Source organism: Melospiza georgiana, chromosome 6 (assembly GCF_028018845.1).
Source record: "Melospiza georgiana isolate bMelGeo1 chromosome 6, bMelGeo1.pri, whole genome shotgun sequence".
NCBI lineage: Eukaryota > Metazoa > Chordata > Aves > Passeriformes > Passerellidae > Melospiza > Melospiza georgiana.
In genome coordinates, this window is record NC_080435.1 from 14,868,033 (window position 1) to 14,887,789 (window position 19,757).

At 51.3% G+C, this 19,757-nt stretch overlaps 1 protein-coding gene across 1 annotated transcript; it reads right to left on the reverse strand.

The window, feature by feature from the left end:
- Positions 1–3,686: 3,686 nt before the first annotated feature.
- On the reverse strand, positions 3,687–19,282 carry CTSD (cathepsin D). The gene is made up of 9 exons (XM_058026310.1): positions 19,050–19,282; positions 18,443–18,599; positions 16,108–16,231; positions 14,379–14,497; positions 10,715–10,914; positions 9,447–9,569; positions 8,135–8,285; positions 7,093–7,191; positions 3,687–6,436 (listed from the first exon to the last, which is right to left on the reverse strand). Exons 1-9 carry the CDS (start codon positions 19,109–19,111, stop codon positions 6,275–6,277), a joined length of 1,197 nt encoding a protein of 398 aa, XP_057882293.1. The 5' UTR covers positions 19,112–19,282; the 3' UTR covers positions 3,687–6,274.
- Between the last annotated feature and the right edge of the window lie 475 nt (positions 19,283–19,757).

The window sequence follows — 19,757 nt, forward strand, 5'->3', positions numbered from 1 at the left end:
ATAGATCCCGCTGGCATGGAGCAAATCCCAGCGCCGGCAGGGGTGGGAGCACTCTGGCAGCAGGATGCACGGCATGGGGCTGCTTTAGGGGAGGGGGTGGGGGTGTCACCAAGGCTGGCCGAGCCCGGGAGGATTTGGCTGTGCCCAGGAGCAGGGATGTACTTGCTACCTCCCATTGCTAACACTCTGGAAGCTGCTCGGAATCCCAGCTCTAGGGTGCTGCAGTAGAGTCCCCCCAGGGACGTGATGATGGAGAGCAGCTGGTGGCGTGCAGGGACAGCTTGCAGGTCATTCAGGAGGATGCACAGGGAGGGTGAGGACACAAGGACACGCTGTGTCACCCCACAGTGACATAGCCCAGAGCAGGTGGCCCTGCTGCAGCAGGCAGTTCAGCTGTGGCGCTGGGGAAGGGGAGCAGAGAAATCAATCCTCAGAATACTGGAAATGGAGTGGGTAGAACAAAAGTTCATGTGAGCAGAAACTGCAAGGGAAGGGAAATCCTCTGGAAAAGCCTTAAGCCTACCCACAAAGTGCTGAGCTAAGAAAAAAGGATGGTAATTCACTCAGCTCGTCACAGGCAGGTTTGGCTCCAGTGTAGGGCACCCACCCTGTGTTCATCCCTGTGGGTTGGTCTGATGTGGGGCAACTTCTTGCACATCCAAAGGTCTCTGAGACTGGAGGAGGTCCAGTTTCCATGAGACCAACTTAATCCTTCTGAAGCCTGCATTGGTTAAAAAAGGACAAATTGCCCTCTGGTTCAGGATTTATCACTGCTGGAGTGGTGGTGTGTCCTGCCAAAGTAAAGAGGGTTTTATTACTGCTACGGCTGCCTGTGATGAGATCCAGATCTCTCCCCAAGAAGCTGCAAAGAAACAGAGGCAGTGCTAGGGTGAGAGTGATGCTCCTGTGGGATTAAGAGGTTTGCAGGAGAGGCAGAGCCATGGCCAGCTGTCGTCAGCTTTTCTAGAGGGCTTGGACAAACTCAGCTGTGCAGAGCATCCTCCTCCCTGCAGGCTCAGGAGGAACAATGAAATCCCATGGATGCAGACTGGAGCTACTGATGAGCCTGCTGTTTGTTTGTCTGGGGAAAGTTCTGTGGGTAAGGCTGCTCCTCTTCTTAATGTCAGGAAGGGAGGGAGGGTGAGCAGAGAAAAAGGTCAGAGAAGGTTTGGAGCAGGCAAGAGGAGGCAGCAGGGTGGTGTAGGGGGATGTGAGATCAACAAGAGACAGTCACATACCCTGGTATGAACAGGACTGAAAGGTCAGGGAGGTTGAATGGCTGCTTCTCCTCTTCTCCAGGTATCAGGTCATCCCTACAGTTTGCAGAGCACTTTTTGGTCTTTGGGTGACTGATTCATCATCTTCCTCAATGTTAAGTGTGAGTGGTGAGAGGTTTATCACGTGGACCACAGTGGCATATGTGCAGCATCACAGGTTCAACAACCATTCATGTGACCTCAAGGAACTGACATAAAAAATGGAAGGAATAAAACCCCTCAATATTCTACATTATTTTGACCCTCCTCCAATTTTCTGAGCATCTTCAAAGGTCATGCATGCATGCCCTCAACCATATGGTCTAGGACTACTTTCCTTTCAAATAAAAGGTGGGGTGAGTATGAATAATTGTCTGCATTGCTGTGGCATCAAGGCTGGCTTCCCCTTGTGCTAAGGACGGGACAAACAGAACAGAAGGATGCTTGCTGCCCCAAAGCAATTCTCACATAATCACATTAGAGACATGTGGGCTGTAGCATCATCAAATGCTGTAAGACCTGTGAGAAAATCTCCTGTCTCAAATCCTACTCAAGCTCTTCAGAAGCCATTAGCAGAACCTAACCTTGCTTTTTTATTTCTGAAGGAAAAAGTCCACAGCCTCCTGAATGCTCCTTTCCTTATTACCCCTATAAAATTGCTCCGTGGTTGCTAAGTTCCATAAACAGGCAGCCTGAGACTCTGAGGGGTAAATCCAATCTTCCCACTCTCCCTTGATCTCTGTCTCCCATTCTCTGAGCTTTCATTCTGCACTCCGCTTCTCTTCCCTCCCAAAGAAACCTAAAAATAAACAAATCCAAGAAAGAGCGGAAAAAGGAAAAGCCATCAGCCCCCAAAACGATGTGCTTAGTCATTCATGGTGAGTAAAAATAGTTTCCCAAATGAACAAATTGCTGAGCCAACCAGATGAGCAAGTCATCTCCATAAATGAGGGGTCTCATCTTCCCTCTCCTTGGGCAGGAAAAGGAAGCCACTGGTTTAATGGGCTTTTGGTAAAGCCCAGAAATGGAGAAGGATCTGGCCCATGAAGACAGCCCTGGGGGTCAGTACCAAGCCCCCTACTACTTAAGGGGACATGTAATGAAACATTTGATGGTTTTTTGCACCGATGGAGACATTCAATGAAGAGTGAAATACCAAATTGTCATGTGCATGGAGTTCTGCAGAGATGGTGCAGTAAACAGGGGGGCTGAAGTAAACCTGAGGATTTTCTGGGCAAGATAGTGTGGGGCTGCATTCAGGCTGCTCCTGGGGCAGGGTGTGTGCTTTGCTCCCTGCTGGAAAAGCATGGGTGGGCAATTCCAGCTCTTGGCTTCTCCTGCTCTTGGCCAAGATCAAGGCTGTGATTGCTCCCACTGGGATATAATGTTCTGTACACAAGGCATGATTGAAGACTTAGGCAGAATCCCCCCAGCAGAAATAGGGCCCTCATATTCCTGTCAATAAATATTTGGCAGCAGATGACTTGTTCTCCCCTTGGGCTATTGAGGAACAGTAGGCTGCATGATTTGTTTTCAGGATCCAGCCAGCCCTTTTGGGTTAAATCCATCTCTTTAACATAGGGGAACAGCTGATTGGGGAATTTAGGCATCCTGGGGGAACAGAGGCTCAGGACATGCCAGGAGGGAAATCAGCTAAGCTGTGTGCTTAGATCTGTGCTCAGAAGATGGGATGGGACTTGGCTGCATCCATCTTGCTTATGTAGATGATGCTTTTTTCAAAGTAGGGATTAGCTCTTATCTTCCACCTGGCACATGGGGCCTTCATTCCGCTTCAGTCTCCAGCTCCCATACAGCAGAGCTGGGACTAAAAATTACACAGCTAGGCAAGAGGGATGGATTTTTCCTACATTGTTGAAAAAACCCTACACCGTGTTCATCACTGGGCTACAGGACTTCCCCAGACTTCACACCTTAGCTGATTTTAGGCCAAACTTAGAAATGAGGTTCTGCTTTGGCTGCTGCAGGACTACTCCAAATCCTAAACAGGAACTTGTTCTAATCCTAAGCAGGAGCTTGTTCTAACGGGTCCAGATGATCAGGGGACAGCTTGATTCCCTGTAAATGGACTACCCTTGGCAATACTCAGCTGGGAAGGTGTGGCCCCAGGAGAAGGCTGTAGGCTAGCAGGGACACTGGGAATGCTCGCTGCCCCAGGGGGGCTGCGTCAGGCAGGTGGCATTGTCATGTCACCTTGCAGAGGTTATGTTTTAATCCATTGAAAATGACAAATCCAACAAGGTCCTAGCATGTTTCCTTATCAGAGAGAAGGGGAGACACCCTTCTGAAACACACAGGAGTCCACACAAGAGTGCAATCTGATGTCCAGGGACAATAGGTCAGGGAGATACAGTCTCTGCACACCCACAAAATTTGTCATCTCAAACCGCAAAAGAATGACCACTCTCAGAGTTAATGGGGAAAATACTGTATTTTCTGTTCAATTTTCTGTGAAGAGACAATTCTGACAGCAAAATAATTTTAAAAAACCAGTCACACGATTAGAGATGGGTTTAAAAATGCAAATAACATAACAGGGGGAAGAGACCTATTCAGGGAAGACTGCAGTGAACTGGTCCTCCAGCCTATCCTAGTGTGTCACTCAGAGCATCACTCTGGGCCATGCTTTCCCAGGCAGCTGCCTCCTGCCTGCTGACAGACCCGGCCCCCTGGAGTCACTGGGCTGGGACCACGCCCAGCACAGCCACGGCCCAAGGGCTCCATCTGGGGCTGTGCTGCACATCCCACTTCAATCTGATGCTGAACATGTTCAAAAGCCACTGCCAGGTCCATGTCAAGCTTCCAGCTCACATCAGGTGTGATGTGTTCAGCAGGTACCCAAGAGGCCAACTCTGTCTTCCCATGCTGAAGAAATCCTGGGGCTGGGAAGGGATGTAGCAGAACTTGGAGGAGCTCGGAGCACTTAACTGGTGTGAAACTGAAGATCTCTGGAGAGGTGCTGAATATTTGCTAATTTTGGAGCAGCTACTGAAGATTTTTTTTTTTGGTAACATGCTACTGTTTTCTGACCAGTCTTAAACAGATGTCCTTTGGTGTCCAGATGCAGAGCTCCAGGTGAAGATTATGAGGAGGCAGAAGGAAGCTTTGGGGAGCAGCATTTGTCACATCTGGGGTTGTAGGGCACAAAGCATGTGTCCCATGTGTGCCTATGCCTGTCCCCACTGTCTATGCCAGACCCCCCAAGGAGAAGCATGGTTATAATGCCAAACTTATTCCACTGGGCAAAACTGTCTATTCACTCACTGCCCAAAGACCTTTCTCAAGAAATTTCTTGGCCCCACTGCTACTGCTGGCAGGATTATGAGTAAATTTTGGGTAGGCAGGATTTTGCCATCTGTTTAGCTTGGTTTGAGGTCATGGCCGCCACGGATCTTATCTTTCTGCCACTCCAAGCTTTGTTCCTTATCTGCTGCCACTCCCTTCAGGACCTGATCCAGCACACTGGGAAAATGAAGAGAGTCTTTTACTCCCAGCTTAGGGCCTCGGATTCTTGGCAGGCTCTCTTCTGCTTTCCAGTACTGCTTAAAACTAATTTTATCATGCTCCCAGCTCCACCAGTATCTGCCTACCAGTGCCAGCCCAGCAAGGGGCTCCGCATGCGCAGACCCCGGCTCTCTGGGAAGATCTGTGTGCACAGCTAAATCAGCCAAATCCAAAGCAGGATTGTGCCTCATTCTCTCTGCAACACAGCTGGACATGAACAGACCTCAACAGCATTAGTGAAGTGGAAAGCAGGTACAGAGGGTGTTAAAGGCAGTTGGATTTTGGGACAGGGCAGCAGGGAAAGTGAATGTAAGTCCAGCAGCTACCATGGCATCCTCCTGCCCAGGAGGTTTGCTGGTTCTGCCAACTGTCTCTTGAGTTTTGGGCAGTGCCAAATGCTGTGAATCATGTTTCCAAAAGCTCTTATGTGGCTGACAAACACAGATTTTACCAGAATGATTTCAGCTTGTAGATCACTTAGTTGCTTCAGGAAACATTATTCTCAACTCACTGGCTGTGGTTGAAGCTGGGAAGATCTGCTGTTTGGGGAACCTGGGAGAAGGTCACTAAACTCAAGAGAACTTGTGCCACATGACTTTGCTCAGCAGAAGGCTGGACCTTCATGGCCCTGAATTCAAGTTACCTCTATTATAACCTATCTTGACCCCCTTAATATTCATACTGACTGAAAAGTCCCACTGCCTAGAGCCCCCCTACAAACCCATGTCCCATTATGTCAGGGATGTGGACACTATGCCTCCCAACCCTCTCACTAATGCCATCACTAAACAAAACACACCACCACAGCCCTCAGGCTCTGAAACTCGCCCTCTGGGCACATTACCATGCTTCCCCATCGCTGTAGCCCAGGACATGCTCTCCTAGGACCAAACCTAGCACAAACTCCTTGAGAAATGACCTACTGGTTACTGCCTCAACCTCCAAGGAGGGGTCATAAAGACAGATTCTCCCAGGCCATCCACTCCCCCACTTCACGAGTGAAAAAGCAGTAAGAACTGATGTGCAGGACAGCCTTCCCTCGTCCCTCTCCCCCAGCACAGAAGACCAAACCCAAGAGATGTAGCACAGCCTCTCTGCACGAACAGATGTGCCAGGGGCTGGCTTCAGCCAGCTGCTCCCCTTCCCCCCAGGAAGGACCCCAGTGCTGGGAGATGTGAGAGGGCCTTGTTTAGCTCTGAGAATCATTCTCAAAAAGAACTACTGGAAGACCTAGCAGTAAAGCAAGGGACTACTCCAGCTGGAGTTATCAGCTAGAGACCTCCCAGCACCACTTACTCAGAGTGGAAAAAGTAGCTAGCAGGGCACTAATGACTATTTTCCATGTAATTTTAAATCTAGTTCTGTTTCTTTTTCCTTTTTTTTTTTTTCTTTCTCCTTTCCACTCACTGGATTTCTAATACTGGTAACCTTTCTCTACAGCTCCCATGTGTGTGTGTTTAAGTGTGTGTGTGGCAGAGGCAGTGGGGGGCAGCTGTTTAGGCACTTGTGGCAAAGCCAACACGGTTGTTGTCACGGTCAAAGGCAGAGTAGTAGGGTCCAATAAAGACATCTCCCAGGATCCAGAGTGGGCCCCCGGGGGGTGGGATGTCCAGGCCTGAAAAGCCACTCATGCAGATAGTCTCTCCTTGTGCAGTCATCTAAAAAGAAGAGTGAGAGCTTCAATTTAAGCAGGCCATTCCCTTTCTTCAGCCTTGCAGGCTTGGCAAGAGCACCTGCAAGGCTGCCTTCACTTCAGCCTCTCCCAGACTGAGATCCACAGATTGCCAAAGTGACCCCCAACCCACCACTTCCACAACTGCAAACCCAGCTCTCCCTCCCTTAGGCACAAAAGCATCAAGCAAAGCTGCACGTGGCCATAAACCTCCCGGCCCACACAGCTCTGAATTAGAGCCACTGGTGAAGGGCTGCACAAGATGGTCCTTGTGAGTTCATTCAGACAGCTTAAATGACAGGCTGGTGGCCTCTGCTATAATAAGGCTGGCCTCATGGCACCAGAATGCAGCAGAAAAGAGCTAAATGTTTGTTGGAGGTGATGCAACAGCTTGCCTCCCCTACCTTAACCATCATGCTATTCCTCACGAGCACTATTCAGGGGGTCTTATTCCTGTGAGACTTTGATGAAGTTAGGTGGATCCATCTGCAGTACCACCACCCTGACACCCCAACCTTTCAGATTTTTTCCTGAGCACCAGCTCCAGCACTGTTCTGGCTGCTCTTGTGTTTTGTTGCAGTGGAAGCAAAAGCCAGGCCTTGGGGAAGAAGCATAAGGCTGGAAAAATTTGCCTGGACATACCTTGAGGACATACTGGTCTGCTGAGAGGTTGAAGGATTTCCCTCCTATTTTCATTGAGATGACAGGCAGCGTTGGCACTTTTTCACAGGGGACTATGTACTGAAATTGCAACAGTAAAGGTTTTAGATAGGACCTCCCACACTCTCCCAAAGTCTTCCTTGAGCAGAGTCACATCTTTGCTGTGGTTTTCCCTAAAACCAGCTCAGCTCAGAGTGCAGAATCTTGAGCTGGGATAAGCAGGCTGCTCCCTGCCTAGGGCTCCAAGTTGAGGGGCAAGAGGGCTTTATGGATAGGCATGGAGCCAAGGGATGTTGGATTCAGCTTTTGGCTCTGCTGAGTCCTAGGGTGCCACAGCTGATGTGGCATGGCTGGGGGTTTTTACCAGAGGAGAGGCAGCTGTGTCTCAGTACACAGACAAAACCAGTTTCACAGACAATGGCAAGCCTTGAGGATGATGGCAGGTCTAAGCCAACTGTTGCTACAGCTTTGGGTCTCTGACACTAAAGAAAGGCCCCACAAATGCTCATGGCTCTGATTTGGGAGAGCTTTCAGAACAGGCAATTTTTTTCTACAGGGTCTTTATAATCCATATTCTTCCACAATTTTAGGGAGGGAAAAGTCTTGTGAGATTAGCTTTGATGGTTGAAAACTTTCATACAAAGGGTTGCCATTTGCATGAAATATTCTTTAATTAAAGTGTCTCTGGACTCATATTAATGTGAATCCTTTGTCTCAGCTGCACCTCAGATCCCTTCTCTTCCACCATCCAGAGATGGGTGACAGAAGTGACTCAAAGATTTCCAAAGTTCATGGGACCTGGGCTTTCTACCCTGAGCATGAGTAGGGCAGTGCATGCTGCCCAGGGTGAAGAGATGAAGGGGTGCTCTCTGCTGTGCCAGTGGCTTTTCCAGGAGCACAGCCTGGGAACTAAGATGAGAGGGAGCAGAAGACTAGGGTCCCAACAAGCATTTGGGTACAAAGTAGGGTGCAAGCATAGGTGCTGTTATGGCCATAGACACCCACATTTTCAGCCCGGCCTCACCTCGCCCTTTATGAGTGGTTTTGCACCAATGGCCTGCTGTATCTTCTTCACTTCTTTGGTGGGGCCAGTGATGAGTGAAGTTCCTGTGTCCACGATGGCCTCACAGCCCCCCTCACACACGCTTAGCCCATTGGCATCACCCACATCCACCCTGGGGAGAGATGCCCAGACATTAGACAACCCTTAAAGGCCTCCCAGAGAAGGCTGCAGGAAGCAGTGTGCAGGCAAGCAAGGGAGGGCTGTAAGAGACACCCATCCAGGAAGGACAGATGTTCAGAAACACTGATGCAGCACCAACTCAATGCACAGACCCCCTGGCTCTCTCTTGTCTGCTTGTGACTGAGCAGGTGCCTTGAAGTGTAACTGCATTTCTGCAGAGAGCTTGGATGCTGCCTCGTACCCTGCCTGCTATCAGCACTCCAGAGCTAGTGTCACAGCTAATGGACATGGGAGAGAGCTAAGGACAATGAATTATGGACTTTTACAGTACTGTGCTACTGCAGGAAAAAAAGGGTTAAAGGGTGCTCTGACAGCCATGGGCGAGGGAAGGGTTCCTGTGCAGAGAAAAGGCAAGCCAGGAGCTGCCTGGCCTCCTCGCCCGCATTGCATTTCACAGCAGTGCAGAAAGACAAAGCCTGCTCGCCAAGGGTCTGCCATACTCTGCCAACACTGCAGCTCTGGGGGAAAATGAGAACTCAAACGCCGCGCTGGGGAGGGATGCAATTCCCAGGAAAAGGACACACTCTGATCACAGGGCACTTTTAAGTTCCCATCACGTGGGAGAGCTCAGAATAGACCGTGGGGCTGGCGGCCGTCAGCTCAGCCCGCTCTCCTCCCCTGTGCCTCCAACAATGCGCGCTGATTGCTGCGCCGTGCCCTTCAGTCAAGGGCTGCCTTCCTGAGGCCTCATCCTGCTCCTCCGGAGCTGTGTGCAGGACAGCCATGCAGCTCAGGCCTTGCCGAGAGCTCAGCACAACTGGGGCTTCATCTATGGGGCTCGTCCTGCCTGCAAGGAGCACACACTGGCATTCTGCTCTGCTTTGCAGGGATGCAGCAGGCATCCTTTCAAAGGTCACAGGTCAGGGCACAAACAAGAGGAAAGGATTTTGCGGAATATCTCCTTATGGCTTCTGCCTTTTGTCTTCTTCCAGCGACAAACAATCCTGCCCTAGGGTGGGATTTAATCTGCTTTTTTTGGTGTGGATGTGTTGCAGGGATGATTCCTTTTCGAGGAGGGTCTCACTGAAGCCTCAGGCATGTGCTGTCAGCACATGTGACCCCCTGCACGCAGTCAGGTTGATGGGGAACTTACGAGTCCATGTGGATCTGCCAGTAGGCCTTGCGTGTCACATTAAACCAGCTGAACTCGCCCTTGTAGTACTTGGGGTCGGTCCCTCCCAGGACCATCTCACCGCCAGGTTCACCAGAGGGATCTCTGAAAAACAACACCCAAACATGTGAACATCAAGGGCAGGGTGAGAACAACCTGCTTCAACGTCTCCCAAAACACCTGCTGGGGTGTTTAGAGGTGAAGCACAGCATTAACAGTACTGGAAACAGATAAATTATGTCATGCTATGTTCTATCAATATAAGGACAGGTACTGTGAAACAGGCTGGGATGGGGAAATGGAAATATTTTGGCCCAGCCAAAGCATCCTGCAGCTTTTCACCTAGTACTTTCTCACAGAAACCTGAAGAAACTCATGGCAGGGAAGGGGGATGGCAAAGGGGAACTAGGCACTGACACAGGGACTTCCTGAATCAGCTTGTAAAAAGTGCCTGTGCAGGGCTGGACACAGCTGATGCAGGGTTAGGTTATCTGCACTCAACTCTGCCAACCAACAGCCTTGAAGTGAATCGTCTCAAGGTTACCATCAGATAAGAGCTCACTGCTGAGCAGATGGGAAGAAATATGGTGATGGGGGAGGGCTGGTGCTTGAATGGCCAGCAGCAGCCCTCTCTGCCCTAGGCGTGCTACTTTTTGGGCTGAAGCAGTTCAGAGTCGCTGCCGTGGTGCCAGAAAAGTGATGGGGGTCCTGTGGGGAGCAGCAGTGGGTGGGAAGGTGCTGGCAGCTGCAGAGGAGGATCTCCCAGGGTGGTGAGAGAGCACTGGCCCCTCATTAGTGATGACTGATGGGGGGCACCTTTGCTGAGGAGGTGACATGGTGGTGACCACCTGGCTTACAGATTCTGGCAGCAGACTAGGGCTGTTCACCTCTATAAAGGGGACTGCACTAATATTAATCTCACAAACACAGCCCTGCTTATTTCTATTTCTCTTTCCTCTGGAAACATCCTCTGTCTATTCATCAGTTAAGAAATCTGGTCAGAGATCCACCCAGCTTTTTATCAGTAAAAGAATTGTATTTCTACTTCCTTCTCCTTACTTCAGAGCAGCAAACATAAGAGATTTTGGCCTGACTACTCCTGCAAGCAGAACTTGCTGTGACTTCCTCAACTGGGAAGTGCTGTCCAGAGTGTAAAACAGCAGATGACAAGAGGATGCTACTGGAAAACAGAGGAAAGCCCACTGGGCTTGCCCTTGCAACCAGGGGTGTGCCACCAAACCCAACACTACCTGTTCAGGTAGAAAGAGAACATATTTTTCTCGACCAGCTTCTGTTTCATGACGTTATCGAAGAAAGGCTCGGCGCCCTCCACAGAGATCTTTGGGAATGCCAGGCCCAGGATGCCATCAAACTTGGCAGCGATGAATGTCATGCCTGGCTGCTTTGTGGCCTCCCCAAAGGTCTGATCCATGATGTTCAAGTCACCAAGCTGTGGGGAGATGGGGAGGGAAGGGAAAAGCAGATTGTAAAGAAAACTGACTCAGGGGACCTGGGTGGTAACAGACCCTCACTGAACACAGGCTGTAGCACATCCCCCAGTGTGCTGCCACACTCCTGCCTGCTTCCACCACTGCATTTGCAGGCAGCTGCAGAAACCACTCTTGTCAGGGGAAGAGACTGGCAACTCTGGCTCAGTGGAACGTCCCAAATCCCTGCAAAGCTCAGCATACTTTAAAGAAGAATCCCTTTAGCCTTTTGCAGTGTCCCAGCACTGGCCTTGCTGTTCTTCAGCCCCTCCTCTTTCCACAGAGGACCCATATCCATTTGTCCCTTCTCCACTTCCTCCTCTATCACTTACTTCATCATTTCCTCCCTAGTCTGAAAAGCTCTTGTGCTGTTCCTTTTATCTTTTTCCCCACTCTGGACATCTTCTAAGTCATCTGTGCATCCTACCTCCTTGGGTGCTGCACACATCCTCGGTTGGGAGCACAAATCCCTCCCATCTCTGCCCACAATCCCTGTGATCTCCCCTACATAAGAAACATCCCCAGGACATTGCTGAATCTCTTGGAAGAGCCACCAGCCTGCAGAGACCTCCCATGAAAGCGGAGAAGACCCAGACAAGAAAGTGAGGTTGAGCATGAAGCACAAAAATAGCAAGCAGAGTACTGAGAATTCAAAGGTCATCTCCCTTGCCAGCCATGAGAAGGACTGGCATTCCCCACTGGAAAGCTGAAACGCCTTCCAAGGGCAGATCCCCAGAAAGAAGAAAGGAGGGATAGCTCTGCTGATGGGGAGCAGGATGCATCTGCTAGCTTCTGGCTCTAGCAGTTCAGGAGGCTTGTGAGCTTCTGGCTGACCAGAGGCAATTTTAGCATCCACACTAGGACAATTTCAGCCTCTCAGCCTGCAGCTAGCAGCCCTGTAGTGAGCCAGGCTGGACTGACAAGCTGGCCTCTCCTACCTGATGGCAGATAACGATCCCTGTAAATTACTAATATGCCCCCAGGGTTAGACAGCACAAGGCTGGGACAGCAGTGCTGCCTTTAATGGTATTGGAGGACTGCACTAGGAAAGGGCGATCGAGCCTTGCGAAAGCTGAAAGCCACAGGGCAGGATGTGGGGGGAGCGCGCACAGCAACGCATCCGCTCGCCAGCGCCTGCCCCACTTGTACAGCCCGGGCTCACAAAAGCCACCCCTTGGCACCACTGATCCCCAGCGGCTCAGAGAGTTCAGTGAAGCTTCTGCTTACAGTAAAATGCAATGGACTGATAACACTGAGTGTCAGGTGTGTCAGGATATTGCTCTGCTTGCACATCCCAAGGGGGAGGCAGATTTCTGCCCAGTCATGGATATTCTCAACAGACCCTGCCTGCACTTGGTCCACAGCAGGGCTGAAACCCAAGACCATCTTTAGCAGAGTGCTCCTGCCAGGTCACAGATCCTTTGTCTCTGTCTCTTGGCTGGCTCTTGCCCTGAAACTGAGCAACCAAAAACCATGACCAGTGGATAGCTGCGTGGTGGCCACCCTCCAGCACTTTGCAGATGGGTGTCAGCACTCCACAGCTTGCCTGGCCTCCTTGTTGGTGGCCTCAGCCAGTAGTTAAGCACTGGATGGCAAAGGCAGACCAAGAAGTAAGGGCCTCTAAGGCACAGCCTGGCACCAGGGCTTGGGATGTAGAGGCACAAGGGAGAGGCACGGAAAGTAATCTGTGCAGTGTATCTGCACTGCAGTCATGGGAGAGACACTGTGCCCCATGGCCAGCTAAGTTTCCTCCGCTGTCCTTGAAGGACATCCCAAGGTTGGGCTGTGACAAAGAGATGAGATGTCTGAGCAGCAGAGGGCTGGCTGAACCTGCTGCTCTTTGGAGAGCAAGCAGCCCTGCAGAGTGCGGAGCTACAGGGCATTGCTCCTCCACAGAATGAGAGAGGATGTTTGACATGAGCTCATCACCCTCTCAAAAAACCATTAGGGCTGAGGGACTCTGGACTACCTGCCAACAAGCATCTTTTGGTCAGATGTTGGGGCTACCAGAGGTTGCTGTGGCTGCTTCCACCCGCCAGAATGGCTGGAGCCAGGAGGATCACCCTGAAGGTTATTTCAATGTCTTTCTTTCAAGACTATACCTGACTGGGAGCTTGCCTACAACATGCAGAGGATGCATCCATATGTCCAAGCAGAAGGTCCCTGACCCTCAGTCACCCCTGCTCCTGCCTATGACAAGTGGGACATTGCTCAGCTCCATGGAAGAGGTTTCTCTTCTTGCAGACAGAAACCAAACGGTACAAGGTGTGCTGTCTGACAAGAGGCATCCCCACTTCCCAAACAAACTGAGGCACAAAAGCCTTCCTCTCAGCTGCTGGGAAATGGAGAACTAATCAGCAAACAGGGACTAGGGTGACAATTACAAACCAAAAAAAAGAGAAAAAATGGCAATCTTCTTTCTGACTCATTTCAGCCCTTGCATTAAGCCCACACTTTCTAAGGACAATGAAGTTTGCTGTTTGCCTTAGAGGCATACAGCATAGAGGCAACAGCTGATGCTTCCAGGCTAGCCTGAAATCTTCATGCTGTAAGAATTGGCTAAAGAGTGCATCCTGCAAGATGCTTTAAGCTTCTCCTGGATACATTTTGATTCTGATGAAATTGGTAAACCAATACTTTTCAGCTGAACCTAAATAGAAACCTCCAAATCCCCAGATTTATGTGCTTATTCAAAACTTTTGCTTTGTTTCTCCCCCCCTGCAAAGCAAACATATGCTCTTATCCCTGCCAGGAGAGCAAGTAATCTGAGAGCACATGCACCCCTGACGTTTGGCAGCTGGCAAACTCTCCCGAGCATCTGTACCTGGGAGGAAGTCATGAAAGGCACTTGTCCTTCACAGGACAGAAAGCTCAGGCTTTGCTTGCTGAAAAGCAAACTGTGAAGCAACCACCACACAGGTAACTCAAGCTGCACACTGACTACCCTTTATAAGCATATGCACCAGTTCATGACGTGAGACCAGGATGGGGCAGTAAAGAGACCTTTCCTGGTCTGTGTTTGGGCAGCTGCCCACGTGGGCATCCACTAATGTGGGGATATTGGCCAAGAAAAAGCTGGGCACCACCAGCAGTCCATGCAGTGGTGTTGGAATATGCTTGGGCTGGTAAATTTTTGGGGTCACCAGGAAAAGCTTTGGAGGGATGGCCAGAGACGATGTTTGGAGGGGCACCATGTGAGCAGTCCCCACTCCAAGCCTGCTGACCTGCAGATTAACACCTTCTCCCTTCTCAGCCTGCCATGGTTATTGCTACCTTAACAGACATCATTACCATGTCATTTCAAAGGACTTGGAAACACAGCACTGAAGGATGTTTTATAAGAGTAGGACACTCAAGAAAGGAGATCCACTGAAATCGAACGGCTCCCAGCTCTCTGCTGAAAGCAGTCTGGGCAGTCGTGACTCACCGTGACCACGTCTTGGCTGAGGTACCCGGAAAGGCTCCCTGTCCCATAGTGGATGGCAAACTTGGTGCCGTTCTTCACATAGGTGCTGGATTTAGAAGAGTCATACTTGTGGTGCACCACTGCAGTTGGGAAAGGGGACACAAGGGGACACACAGCATTAGTGCTCCTCTATACCTATGGTTCCCCACAACCTAACCCCACACCATCCAGTTTATCCAGACAAATGGACACTCAATGATGAGAAGATGGGCCTGAACCCAGGGTTTGCCAAGCCCAGATTGCTTAACAAAGCATTTCCAGTGTCTGGGGAATTAGGTGGGCAGATCCAATTCAGGCTGTTAAATCCGATTTGGCCACTGGGTATTAAAAGCCTAGAGGTTATGTGGTTGGTGTGGTGTGTTAGTCAGCAGAGCAAAATGTATCCCTCCACATGCCATGGAGAACCAGGGTGGCTTTAAATATAGTCTGCTCGGGGCAGGAACATTTTCACCTCACGGACTTATGCATTTCTTTTACTAGGAGTAGCTGGAAATTTTTCAAAAATTGTTTTTAGTACAGGAAGAACTCAAAATATCCCTTTATTTTCAGAGAAGGGCTTTTCCCTAGCCTAAGCTGCTTTTCCCCTTGGCTGGGTTGGGAGCTGTAGGATATCCCTGGTTTTATGGGCAGGCAGATTCTGCCTCCCCAGACTCCTCCCAAGTCACGAGCTGGCCAGCGCAGTCCCATGGCTGGCTGCTGAGGGTGCAGACAGCAGCTGAGGATGAACCAGCTGAGCCCTGCACAAAGTGACAGAGCTACACAAGGAGTTTCCCAGCTAGGCTGTCTAGGTCCCAGTTTGAATTCCAGTCTGGCAGGAGGTTAAGCCCCTTGTATATTCATAAAATGAGCCCTTTGGTCCCAGCACCTCCCAAAGCACTGCCTTGAGAAACCATCTCCCTGCTACAAATCAGGAACCCCCTAGGCATACCAGGTCTGAACCTCACCACCCTGTCAGCGTCCTAAATCTTGTTTCACATATGCAAAGGGAAGGTGTCTGTACAAGAAGTCCAAATTTCCACTTTACTCCCAATGAGCACTGTGGAATGCCTTTCATGGTTGCAGTTGTTGACTCCACAGGTTTCTCCACTTTGCTAAAGCAGCACAACCAGCGGCTTTTGAATGGCATTTTGCCATAGCCGGGTTTGACATCTTCAGCTGTGGAAGTTTACTGCATAGGAATGCCACAGAATAAAAAAAAAGCTTGCAGTCCCTAAAACATTCTCATTTCATTGTGCCTACCTGGCTCTCGTTAATTATAACTCCATAAACATGCACACACATGCTCTGTGCAGCAATAAACCAGAAACTAGGACAGTTTGTATCAGATCTGGCAAGAGGCTGACTTAAAAAAGTCAGCCTTGCGCAATGGGATAACAGCAGCATTGGTCTATAATTTGGGGAGAAACATCACAGCCGATGATGCTGCTCCCCTGCTGTAGGGCTGAAGCTGTTGGAGAAGATTTGGCCCTGTATAGGGGTTACTTGGAAAAGAAAAAACCCAGGAAAGGACTAATGAAGGATGGATACAGGAAGCTGGGATTGTATTTCCAGCTCTCACCCCAAAAAGCCCATCAGCCTCTGGCAAGTCCTTTCACGCTGCTGCCTCAGTTTCTCCATTTGCAATGCAAGGCTCTGCATTTTGCAGGGAAGGAGAAGCTGATTAGCAGCTTCTGGCACCCGTGACACTTACTGCAGGCGATGTCCAGTAGGGAACAGTGCACGGATGGCACCCAGAGGTTGGAGGAGCCAGTGTCAAAGATCACGGTGAAATTCTGGGGGGGTGTTCCGATACCGATCACACCGAAATACTGGGCCTGCAAAGCAGAAGAAGGGAACCATGAGCAGAGGCAGCTGGCTGAAAGCAGGGATTAGAGATCAAAAAATCTCTTAGGGTTGCATAGAGGATCAGCTTCCTATCTAGACATTGCCCTCCTCTTGGTTTTGGCATCGATGGGTTCCCAGCCTTTTTCCTCTGGAAGGGTGGTTCCCCTTCAGCGTTCATTACAGCGGGTGTGAAAAGGATAAATTGAGGACAAGTGGGATGGGCGTGTGCGGGGGAGGACATTTGGGGCACGGAGACAGAGAAGAAGAGAAGGGGGAAGGTCTGCAGGCTAGCAGTTCACTACAAGGATGAGAAAAAATGATGGAAGGAAGCCAAGCAAAACACCTGCGTTATTGAAAAGCTGAAACTGGCTGGGAAGCTGCTTTGCTCGTGGCTTTGCGGAGAAACTGTGGGCTGCAGAAAGCAGCAGCACTGCCCACTGCAGGTGGAGGTACAGCTGCTGGGGGTTTTGGTGCTTGCTGGTGAGCTCTGGGAACGGGGGGGAATAAACAAATGCTCAGTCTCGACAGGTGGAAGACTGGAGGAGTGGTGGGAGCAAAGAGCATGAACAGCACCACCAGAGATGGATTTAGGCCTCCAGGGTGAAAGACTGGGAGAAGTCCCTGTAGCACAGGTATCTGATGGATACACCTTTGCTCTAAGACTACATTTTTGCTGGGACTGGAAGAAACCTGAATGGCTGAGTTCTTGGCAAAGTATCCCTCTCTCCACAGAGGTGAGGATGAATGGAGAATGCTAGGCAGGTGCTACATGGACTCATTTTTCCCCAGTCCTCCCAAACAAGCAGGGAACTGCGTCCTGCCTGGTGAGCACCTGGTTCAGGGTTCTGGAGAGAAGGCTGGAGAAGCAATGGAAGTCAGCCAGTAGCCTTTCCAAACCCCACGTGTACTTAATAAAGAGGGGGGGAAAGGGGGGAAGGGAAGAAAACAGGATTATCAAAGCTGTTCACCTCCTGTGCGCTCAGTTTGCAAGGCTTGCTCACTAATTAACAATCCATTGCAACATTGCAATTAGCCATAATGGGGAGGCAGCACTTGCTTCCAGTGGTTCTGTAATTATTGCTGGGGCTTGAAAATTAACCCCCGGTACAGTGGCTCTGTTTGTCACACACACAGACCCATGAAGGGTCCCAGGGCAGGAAGCACACAAGGCAGCCTAGTGGGGTTTGTCCCAAGAATTCATTTGGCATCAAAAGTATTCCAGCCAGGCTGGGAGGGACGCAGCAGTCCTTTATCTGCCACCACAGGTTGGATTGGTGCCTGTGTGACAAGGGAAAACAGTGCTGCCCTGAGTGGCGGTCTGAGCCGGTGGCTGCAAGAGACAGCACCGTGACACAACCGCTCGCCCTGGCTTTCAACACTGCCAACTGAAACACCGGTGGCCCTTCCCAGGACAGCACGGCGCTGGCTGGGTGACAAGAGCTGCTGGGGAAGGGCAGCAGGGGAACATACGCTGAATTAATGCCTAAATACCTGGGCCCAGGTTTATTCTGCCAGCCAATGCTCATATCCTACTCTGCCCGGTAAGGAACCCTGAAATAGTAAACCCCACACGTGTCTGGCAGCAGGGCAAGGGCAAACTTCATGCCCTTTATCTGGCTTCTCTTTCCGCCACCACCCAGCTCGCTTTGCTCCTTAAGTTGCTGACAAGAAAGTAGAGATAAAGGCTTTTCCCAGGGCAGTGCAAAAGATGAAGGATAGTGAGAGGAAGGGTCCTGCATCCCCAGGACCATAGTAAGCTAGCATCCTCAAGGAGTGGAGCATGATTTTTATGTCCCTCTCTTGTCAAAAATAGACTCCAAAAGGCCAGAAGATGATAGGAAGGATTGTAAGTGAGCAGGCCCCTATTTATGATTGTTGATTAGTGACAAAGGGGAAAGGAAATAGGTCACAAACTGAAAAGCTCCTGCTTGGGTGGCAGTGGGTTGTTTGTTATTGTTATAATTACTAGTATTAGTATTTTTAGTTTAGTAATAATGGGAAGCACCTTCTGGTACCCACTCACTAAGCCACGGGGATGCGTTAATCTGTCCTAGAGGATCAACATCTCTCCCTCCTTTGCCTTCCTGGCTGGTGGCAGGCCGGCATGTCTCACCCTCCCTGGGATGGGTACCCCTACAAGTGACACTGTGCTGGGGTCCGCTGCAGTGCAGGGGATGGTCTGCAGGGGGGTTGTTACTCACATCCATGTAGTTCTTCAAAATCTCCGGAGTGGGTTTACCCGCCTCGGCAAAGCCCAACTTGTACTTGATGGACTCGGTGATGGCATTCATATCTGGGATCTCACTGCCCGCCTCTTTCAGGATCCGCCGCATGGAAGGGAACTTGGTCAGGGGGATCCTGTGTAGGGACGGCAAACACACACCTGTTAAAGGGGGTGTGCAGGGCAGGGATACCTAGGGAAAGGGGGCAGCAGGGCTCCACTCAAAACAGGGGACGCGCCAGTACGAGGTGGGTGAGGTTTGGGCTCCTGCCAGCGCCTTATGCCAGATGCCCCTCGCCGCGCTGCGTCCAGTGTTTTTCCCAAAGCCAGGGGATAGCGGGAAAGGCCGGCGGGCTGCCAGAGAGTCACCAGATGTACGGGAAGCTGGGGCAAGGCCCCTCCATGCGCAAGATGGGGGGGATGTTCCGAACCTTCCCCTCCCTCCCCGATGGAGGGGGAGCCAGCCGCTATGGAGGGCTGCGAGAGGATCTCGGAGGGCACCGCTGCAGCAGCACCGGGGGTGCTTCTCCCATGTCCCCCGCCAACCCGGGGGGCTCAGCAGCCCCTGAGGAACCCCCTCCGCTTACCTGATGAGGGCGGCGCAGGACCCGGCTAGGGCGAGCAGCAGGAGGAGGCCGCGGGGGCCCATGGCGGCGATGGCGCTGCTGGCGGCGGTGGTGAGGGGTCAGAGGCTGGAGGTGCCGACGCTGAGAGGCCGCGACGCCGCTCCCGCTGTCCGTCCCTGTTTTTGTAGGCAGAGCGGCCCCTCTCCACGGATTTCTGGAGTCAGCTGACAGTCTAAAATTGCAACCAGCGGCGTCACGTGAGGGCGGGCCGGGGCGGGGAGCGGGGATCGGCCGCGGGGCCGGGGGCGCCGCCTCACGGCTCCCCCCGGGCTGACCCCCGGAGCCTCGGGCCGTGACTCAGCCCCCGGGAAAGAGGAATAAACACCGTGAAATCAGTCACGAGATGCCTGCCCGGCCGCGCGTGCCCCGTTCTGGACTGCCTTTAGCTTCCTTCTGCTGGGCTGTTTTTTTTTGGTTCTTTCCAGGTTATCTGGCGTTTTTTCTCCCTGGGGAGTGGAGAGGGGGGACGCGGGACACACGCACAGCCCCAGGCAGCAGACCCCCAGTTCCTCGCGGGGCTCGGCTGCTCAGGGATCTCGGCCACTCTGCCACCCGCTGTCACCGCTGTGCAGGGTTCAGGGTGTCACTGTGCACCCCTGCCCAGAGGGCCCTGGCAGCTCCCCAGCCCCATATTTCTCCCTGGCCTCAGGACACCTCCTCTTTGGGGCA